We start from the raw sequence: 10,009 nt of genomic DNA, 5'->3' as shown, positions 1-10,009 counted from the left end.
CAAAGTAGAGACCACACACCAATGTGGGTGGAGAAGGTGCCTAATATTTTTCTTCTCCGTCACCAATGTCCCTTACTCAAAATCTCATATCACATATTAGGAGTCATTAAAATAGAGAATAGTCAAATTCATTCCTTTCTAAAAATTACGTAGGATCTAGCCAACTACAAAATTATGAGAAAATTGGTTCCTAGAGATTCTAAGTTAAGCGTTTCATGTCTCATAGTCAAACGTTCCATGTTTAATAGTCAAACGACAAGAACACACTAGCAAAACCTCAAAATGGGCTTCATGGGGGAAATTGTTCCGCCCATCTAATTTTGGCAACATGACTTAGTGGCTTCGACAATTTAATCAGTTTTAATTCGGGTCAATATATTCCACCTGTACAATTTCTAACTGCCAGCGTATCAAGCATTATACTCAGTGGGAGTATCAAGTAACTCCCCTCAAAGTATGAGGCTTGTTAAGCATGCACTTAGATATGGTACACATTGCATAGATTATTTTGGATTAAAGTTTCCAAATTGTGGAGTATATTGTTTGTTGAAAGAAATAACATTTGATATATTTCATTTTTAACCATCTAATAAATTTCTAAAAACTTTTAGCTAAATAATCTTTGTAATTTTTGCTTTAAAATACATCTCAACTTATGCCATGAAAGATTTCCTTTAAGTTACTTGCATTCCCTGTATGCAAATTTTTAGTAATCTTTAAGCACCTTGCACCGTCTATCACACTTTGCCAGGTGTATCAAAGATTTGCCCTTATGTTTTACTCTCCAATTACAATAATAAATAGTTATAAATATATTATGATTATTTACTTTTATAATTGGTGATCATATTACTTGAATTGAATTATAATGGTGATTTTGTTTGTAAAAATAGTAATTTTATAGTATGAAAATGTAATAATTATATTTTAGTATATCTTTTTTCTTTATAATTGTAATTGATTATCGATATACAAGCTATAATTCATGTTTAAACAAACACCTAAAAATAATAACGATGGTTTGTTTACTTTGTATTTTATACTAAATTGAAAAAAATCAAATAAGACCCTAAAATAGGAACCAGATCTAAAAATAAGTAAGGACAGTCGCCGTAGACTCACTGATTCAAGTTATCCGAGAGACTGTTTGAGACCACGAGCAGGGTTCACCCATTGGAGGGGAGTTCGCAACGTGCACTAGTTTTAGGGTTGCACTCCGTGGGATGTGTGCACATGTACACGTGGCGCAATCTAGAAGTACGGAACTCAGAGGACGCACGAAGCTTCCGAGAGATAGAGGCTTTACTCACCTGTCTCTCCATCTAACATTATCCCTCTCTCTCTCTCCCCCTCTCTCTCCCTACCTAATAACCCCTTCCGAGGTACATTGCAACACAGCTGGCTTAACGCGTTTGATGACCCATGCAATCTCACGAAAGACAAAATGCCTTTAGACAGATTGACAAAAATACCCATCCTCCTATTACATGCCTGTACAACTGATCCCAGCCAAGTGGCATAGTGACAAATATAGCTTTCAGCGATTTTCTCGGGTGATTTTCAGATTGTGAAGTTTTCTTCATTAAATCTCACCGAAATTAAAATATAAAAACTATTAATAGATAATTAGAAAACTTTAAATATGCGTGAAAATGAATGAAATTGAACGTTTAAATAATTCGTTGAAATCACCAAAAAAAAAAAAAAAAAAAAGAACTTCCAAGATTTTGAAAATCTCACGGTATTCTCTTGATATTATCATTTGATGAATTTTGGGCGAGAAGATCACAAGATTTTCAAAATCCCAGCTACATGTTTCATCCCACAACTTGCAGTACCGTGCCATCATTCGCGCTAACATCCCTCTTGGGTAGGACATCAGGACGTGTTTTCGGTACATCCCACGGTGAAGATCACCTGCACAAACATCAAGCTGTTTTGGAGATTGGGTGGGCCACACCATTGGAATCAATGAACAAATGACGGTTTTAGTTAAAAAATAGTTTTGACCCTCCTATTCAGGGTATTAGCCGAATTCTAGAGAAAGGTGACTTTCACGAGCCTATGGTTTCATGGTACGGATATCTGCACGAGTGGCATGTTGGCGAAATTGCCCAGTACTGCATCTGTGTGGCCAGTCATCTGCCAGCAGATGGTATTTTCGAACCGGTAGCGGATTAGGTGAGACCCCGGACTCACCGAAGATGTGCGGCTCTCACCGTAGGGCCCATCTTGATGTATTTATTCTTTATCCACGCCGTCCATCCGTTTTTTCAGATTATTTTATATCATTTTCACAAAAACTAAGTAGATCCAATTATCATAGCGATCACACCATAGGAAACAGTGGTGACTGACCATTAATTGACCATAAAAGTTGTGGATCAAGCTGATATTTCTTTTTTCCCTTCATCCAGGATTATTTGACCTTATCAACATATTGGATGGACAATAAATACTACAGAACTATCAAGGTGCGCCCTAGGAAGTTTTTAATGGTAGAGCGTTCAATCACCGCTGTTTCCTACGGTATGGTCCACCTGATAATTGTAACTACTTAATTTTTTTAATCATAATCTAAAATAATCTTTAAAAACGGATGAACGGTGTGGATACGTAATACATACATCAAGATGGGCTCGGTAAGGGCCGCACCGTCTTTGGGTGAGGCGGTCTCACCTAAACCGCGCCCTTTCGAACCGTAGTTTAGGTAATCCTTTCCGCGGGGTGGGTTCGAGGAAGCGAAGCGCCTATACTTACCCGGACGCGGATTGCGTCCTACCCCCGCCCGGACGGTAGTCCGTCCGGACAGGGCTCTGTGGGGCCCATCGTGATGTAATTTTTTATCCACGCCGTTCATAATTTTTCTAAGATCATTTAAAGGTATTAGCCAAAAAATGAGGATGGTAAAGGACTTAAGGGGACCACAAAGTGAGGATTGAACTTCCACCATTAACAACTTCTTGGGAACTGGAGAAGTTTTGTATCAAGCTGATATTCACTTCATCCACGTCTACATAACCTTATTAATAGATTGGATGGAAAAAAAAACATCACGATGAACCTATGAAAGGTTGCAACGGTGGTTGTCATTATCACTGCAGCTTCCTTTGGTGTGGTCTACTGTAGTAGTGGACCTACTTTATTTTTGGAATCATTTATTAAAATAATCTGAGAAAAGCAAATAACGGCGTGGATAAAACACTTACATCACAACGAGCCCCACAGAGACCTGCCCGGACGGATTACCGTCCGGCAGGGGTAGGACGCAATCCGCGTCCTACTTGCCCGCGTGGAACACGTGTGACCGACGGAGAATAAGCATTAGGTGGGGTCAACGTGTGAGCAAGTCCAGTCTGGAAATAAGACAGGTGGCCACACGTGATCCGGACAAGTCCACTCATCAGGTGGGCCGCAATAGCATGTCGAAGAAAAGCAGACGGTGGTTGGCTATCTAATGACCTGTGGCAGGGATTGTCCTGATTTACGGTCAGGGGCATGTTCACGGTGGGTCCCGCCTTAGGAATGCACTGTAGCAGGACGAGGATTTCGTACTGAGTTACTCGTACTGAGTAAACCCTGTGGGGCTCACCGTGATGTATGTGTCAATCCACGCCGTACATCCATTTAACGAGATCATTTCAGTTTATGAGCCCAAAATCGAAGTATATAAAAAGGCCGAGTGAACCACGTCGCATGAAACAGTAAGAATTGAATGTCTATTGTTGATAACTACTTGCGGGCCACGGAAGTTTTAGATCAAGCTGATATTTGTGTGTTCCCTTCATTCATATTTTTATGACCTTATGAACAGGTTGGATGATATATATATATATATATGGGTTCTAGGAATTGTTTAACGGTGAAAATCATTATCGCCACTGTTTCCTGTGGTGTCGTCCATTTGAGCTTTGGATATGATTCAAATTTCGAATCATACCCTAAAATGAGCTTAAAAACGGATGGACGGCGTGGATAAGATACATGCATCCTTATGTGAGCCCCACAGTATACTGAGCTAGGGCCAGGAAGCCAGTACTCAGAATTTGTAAGCCAAAAAGGGAGTGATTCCATACCATGGACGCGTATGATGGTTGATGTGCAGGCACTTAAATTAGTGGTAGACGTGGCATACAGTAACCCAAACTATACTGATTGAGTTGTGGAACAAACTGTATCCAAGTTATCAAGAAGATATCAGACTGGTTTAAAAATCCTACTTCTGATTCCCGGACACTTGTCTGTTAAAACAAGACCAGTGGATAGTTTTCATTTTTAACCGTCCAATAGATGTACATCAATGTGATATTAAGATAACCAAATAAGGGTTCCTTTTAGTTTGTGATAGATCTAAACTCATAACCCAAAATTTGAACGGTTTCCTTGAATACCGGCATGCCTGCAGTTTGCAAGTAATTTTTAAGTGCACGCGTATCATGCATTGCACTCTTCCAGAGTATCAAAGTTTTACTAAACGGACGTATTCAACGTTAAAAAATAAAAAATAAAAAGAAGAAGAAATCAAAGCCAGGGTTATTTCAGTAACTTCCTATCCTCCGTGATCTTCCGGACCGTACCCTCTGTCCTCGCGAACAAAATCCGTGTGCCCCACCTCCAGCTGGCTTTCGTCACAAGTATTCGAAAAAGCCCCACGCGCCCCTACAAAAAGCGCGGGAATCCTCCGTTCTCTCGTTCCATCCCATCTCTCTCCCTCTCTCCCTCACACTCTCTCATGGCAGACTCCCGATCAGACACGCTCCAGCATGAATCCGATAAGCGCCCCCGCAAATCGGATTTATCATACCGAGGCGTGCGCCGACGCAGCTGGGGCCGGTTCGTATCCGAGATCCGCTTGCCCGGTAAAAAGACTCGGATCTGGCTCGGATCCTTCGTATCGGCCGAGATGGCGGCACGCGCCTACGACTCAGCCGCCTTCTTCTTGAGGGGAAGTTCGGCGACTCTGAACTTCCCCGAGTTGGCGAGTTCGCTGCCTCGGCCTGACTCAGCATCGCGGAGAGACATACAGAAGGCCGCTGCGAAAGCAGCCGAAACGGAGAAACTCGCCCGGAATGTATCGGGCCGATCCGTGCCCGAACCGATCTCGATTTCGGGGTCCGGGTCATTTTGGGAATTGGATGAAGAGATCCTTAGTTTCTTTGACGATGTGAAAGAGGCTCCTCTGCACAGCCCTGTCAGATTAGAACTGGAGGATGAATTTCTGACCTCGTGTGGCACCAGAAATTACCAAAATGCCTTTGGAAATGACGAGTTTGCCCTCGATCTGTGCGGGGATGATGTCAGTCACCATAGCTTGGTGGTGTGGAGCCGGATTTCGTAGTCGGGTGCGGTGCCAGTATTTATTAGAGTAAAATTACAAATGACCGTAGTGCCCTCTACGGAAAAGCCTTGCTAAGCGCGCACACGTGTGCAATATAGGTAATGTACACGCCACACATGTGCCACCATGCCACAATAGGTATCGGATCCAATCCATCCATCAGAAAGGAATCACTATATATATATATATACCATAACCCAAGGCACAGTTGTTCTACTTGTCAGGTGGGCCACAGATTGCAAAATAAATGTACGGCTCTGAAAAACTAGGCTCAAATTTTCTAATGTACGGTTTCCAGTATTGGGGCCTACATGCTGATTGGACTAGATTTAATTTTGGGAGTACGTGTCAAGGTCGGATCAACCTGATGAATGGATTAGATAGCGCACTTGTACGTCATGCTGGCACATGTGTGGCGCGTACACGAGTTTTATTGCACACGCGTGTGCGATTAACGAGTGGAAAGTCTGCTTTGTCTATGGAATCCAGGCATTTTGTTAATTTTCGTCCAAAAGTATTACGAAATTACCAAAATCACTTGCTAATGTCCTTCGTGTCATCGATGTACTATAGACAGAAGGGTCAATGCCAGTTTTGCCATGGCCCAGTTGCAAAGTTGTTTCAACTGCCACTGTTTTTTATGTGGGCTTTTTTTTTTTTTTTTTTTTTTGTGAGTGCCTTGCTGCCTTGTTTTTTAATCTGAATTTGAAATGGAAATTGGGTCGGAATGTATTGTGTTTATGGGTGTGGTTTCGAGGAGGAACAGTATGATCAGCTTCTGCATGTGAGGCCCACCCGCTATGGAAGGGTGATGCTGCAGAAATCTTCCATATTGAGAGATCCAACCTTTCAATACGGTTGCTACAAAGATACGGTTTGTCCACATTTTAACAGTAGTGGCTGTGGAAAAAAAAAAGAAAAAAAGGCGTGCCTATGGATTAATGGTTAGGATCACTGAATTATGGGTCCACGTATACGGAATCCTAGGATGTCAACAAATTGTACGGGCACTCATCAAGACGACTCCATGGTTCCAAAGTAGGAATGTGTGGGACCGGAAACCCGTACAACGCCTCTTATACACAACAGCTACAAAACCCAGGCTCTATGGGGCCCACCGTACTTTGTGTGTGCTATCCACTCCGTACATCAGTCATTTTTTTCTCATTTTCAACGTAAATCCCAAAGAAAGGGGAAAAAATCAGCGTTATTCAAAACTCAAGTGAGCCACGTGAAAGGAAGCAACATAAAATCGCCCCTAAAACGTCTAAGTTAACGCAGTGTGACCCGCCTGAATTTTGTATCAGGCTGATTTTTGGAGTTTCTCTTCATCACAGTGAGACGCATTGGATGAACGGGTGGGATGGAATATAAACAGTGTCTTGAGACCGACACACGAAATCTATGGTTGGCGTCTCCTCCCAACTTTTCCCTGTAGGGTATTACTGGCTGCATACGACAGGTGTTGCAGAGGATTCCGGTCCGAATGGGAGTGACCACGAATCACCATGCACTTGTGTGAAGTAACTAGGACCGTTGATTTCGTGGGCCAAAAAAGGGATGCACATTCATTTCACAACCAGCTGATCAGTGGCCTGGTTAAAGGTAGATTAGTCGTATAACTATAACAACCAGCTACGAAAGTTGGTAGAGCTGGTCACTGTCGAGCCCGTTTTGCCTGTAGGTTAGGCCCACTCCACTCCAACTCTGCGTCTGGCCCGGTTCATTCAAGCCCGCGCCTGACTGAGCTATTTAAGTGTACACAGAAAGGCGGGTGGGTTGGGTCGGTTTGGTGCTCAACCCTAGCCCAACCTAAGGTTTCTATACCTTAATCCTAACCCAACCCAACCCTACTTCAAGTTGGGAATTCTCAAACCAAGTCTAACCTAAGCGGGCTTAATCGGATTGATTGAGTTGGTCAGGTGGATACATGTTAATATTCTCATTATTATATTAGTCTATTATATTTCAATGCATGTCTTATTATTTATATTTATGATTTTATTAATTATAAATATAATTATTTATTATTTAAAAAATCATTTTTTTCTAAACAAATAAGCTAAAATATAAAATAAGAACTCCTTTAAAAGCCAAGTTGTGTAGCACTCAATCTATTTGGGATAAAGAAATCCAGCCTATATTGTGAGCTTGAGCCATCAGAAATGACATGACATGGACTAATGAGATATGACAGCACTAGAAATTATTGTGCCTTCAATGCATACGATCGGAACTCAATATATAGATCGGGTTCAGGTTGGGTTGGGTAACCCAAGACCTCAACCTAAGCCTTACCCAAGTTTTATCAGTTTAGTGTTTCTATAGTCCAAGCTTGAAACCGAACCCGATATAACCCAATATCAGGTCGGTCATGGATTAGACGGGTTAAAACCACTGGACTTTCAGCCCTCGTTCCTGTCAGTCCTTCAATTCCATGTCCAAGCCTGCCCATTGATGTTATAAATGGGTCTGCTTGCGTGTATAAAGGAGAGAAGCGTTTGGACACTTTCATCCCAGCAAATAATTCTTGAAGCCAGCCATCGACTTGTCCTTTACCCAGTCCCGAGTCTCTCCACTTGGTCTCTCAAATTCTGTGTCCCAAGTTTCAAAACACGTGCGTGACTTTATATGTCCAGCCATTACAAGATGAGGAGGGAAGGAATTCAAGTAGATGAGATCCACCCTATCAATCAGATGTCCCACTTTGTTTTTTGGACCAGGGATCAAAAATTACGTTGATTCAACGAGTAGGTACGCCACACAGCGGAAAATAATTGACATGGAAAGTCTCACTATTAAAATAGTCTAAATTGCATGTGAGGTCCATTGTGATGTATATATGCCATCCAATCCACTCAACTGATGTTTTATATCAAGATTAATTGGTTTTCAAAAAATCAAGGCATTCCAATATACATGTTGGCCAAGTGAATCTAGGAAGCTTATTTTTCCATTTATCATAATAAATTGTGGTAAATAAGTATAGATGACATTTGAATGTTGTTTGGAAGAGAGGAAGCTGCATGGATATTTTACACTCCAAAATTGAGATACGATGGGAATTTCGTGAATGAAATCCGTGGGAAATATGTGGGTCCCACCTTGATGTGTATATCTAATCCATGCCGTCTATCCATTTTACCAGCTCATTTTAATGCATGAGCCAAAAAATGAGGATGGTTATATGCTCAAATGGACCCCACTATATGTGTAATGCTGATGAAAATTTTAAATTTGATACAGAAATTTAGCATTTCTATATTATCTCAAATCTTATCTCTATCCCTAATCATTCTCCCTTGTATGTATCTCCAACTTTTCCCATATATCTCAATTTATCAAATAAGCATTATTTTTTTTTAAAGAAGTGTCCTACTAGGAGTTCTACTCAACTCATAAATTAACAAAAAGTCACTACGTATAACTGAGAAATGGAAAGAGAGAAATGATTTTGTAGAGCTTAGATCCGGTAAATTTATTATCATTCTTTCATTATTTTTTGCATGCATTTTAATGTGATTTGATTCAATCTATGCCATGAACGGTGTCGATCAGTCATACGCTCATTGTATTGATATATGGGTAGAAATGATGCAAAGACGATGGAAAGCTAAGATTTCATACAAAATTTCATGTCACAGAGATCAACTTGTGTACATCTGATCGAATTATATTAGATCTGTACGGATTATACAATCCTTAAGGCCAAAATATACAAAAGCCCTAACTTCCAAATCAATCTAACCATCAGATGAGCCACAATAGTTAGATCTAGAAGCGTTTAATAAGTAAAACTTAGATTTATGCGCAAGTGTTGGTATCACTTGGCATATAAGGTCGACATGGGCAATTGTTATATGTGTGGTTAGATTTACACCATTTATCCAATGTGTAGATGCAAAAATTTCAAGACCTCAAGAATCTGTATAATCCAATCATCCAGTGGACCACCATGATCAATCATTTACTATTCAATTTCATAATATATATGTAAATGAGCATATGAATAGTTTAGATTAATAAATCTATGCTCCTCTCTAGTGTTTGACCAAGGAGTAGGCAATGATAGGTGTAGATCTGTCTAAATTGGTTAAATTTCGTCCAACGATCTGTGTACCTTATGATGTATTTTCTCAATTTAATGGCATCAATCGATAATTGCCCGAATAGAAATTTCAAGAATCTGAATTTAAATAATTAAATTTAATGAACATATTATTTTAATTATTCGATCATTTAGGGTTTAACGACCTAAGATGATAATCAAATGCGGGCCTCATTGTGTAATATAATCGAATGAATAACAATGTTGTTGATATAATTGATAGGATTTATGAATTCAAATCAATCTGATCATCTTGTGAATTCTTCACTAGTAGAATTAAAATAAATTATTTGTAATGGTTTGATTGATTGATGTACTAATTGGAGTGTTTTGTTACGATATTATCGATTTAATTACTGTGAATGTATACTACGGACCTTACATGGAGGCTCGTCATTAGTACTCAATGGACCTTATGTGGAGCTCGTCACCTTAACATAGGCTGACAGCTCGAACACAATGTCTCATAACACTATGTCAAGCTCATGAGTCTTTGTAAGATCTTAACACACTAACAGTTATGAATGTATTTAAATCATTGATAACAATGGTATCCCAAACTC

At 40.2% G+C, this 10,009-nt stretch overlaps 1 protein-coding gene across 1 annotated transcript; it reads left to right on the top strand.

Annotated features, from left to right (window-relative positions):
• Window positions 1–4,686: 4,686 nt before the first annotated feature.
• Window positions 4,687–6,407, top strand: LOC131236681 (ethylene-responsive transcription factor ERF022-like). The gene has a single exon (XM_058234006.1). The coding sequence runs from the start codon at window positions 4,733–4,735 to the stop codon at window positions 5,336–5,338; it is 606 nt and encodes a 201-aa protein (XP_058089989.1). The 5' UTR covers window positions 4,687–4,732; the 3' UTR covers window positions 5,339–6,407.
• Window positions 6,408–10,009: the final 3,602 nt, after the last annotated feature.

This window comes from Magnolia sinica, chromosome 2 (assembly GCF_029962835.1).
Source record: "Magnolia sinica isolate HGM2019 chromosome 2, MsV1, whole genome shotgun sequence".
NCBI lineage: Eukaryota > Viridiplantae > Streptophyta > Magnoliopsida > Magnoliales > Magnoliaceae > Magnolia > Magnolia sinica.
Note: the sequence above shows the minus strand (reverse complement) of the source record. Positions and strands in the feature narration are given on the sequence as shown.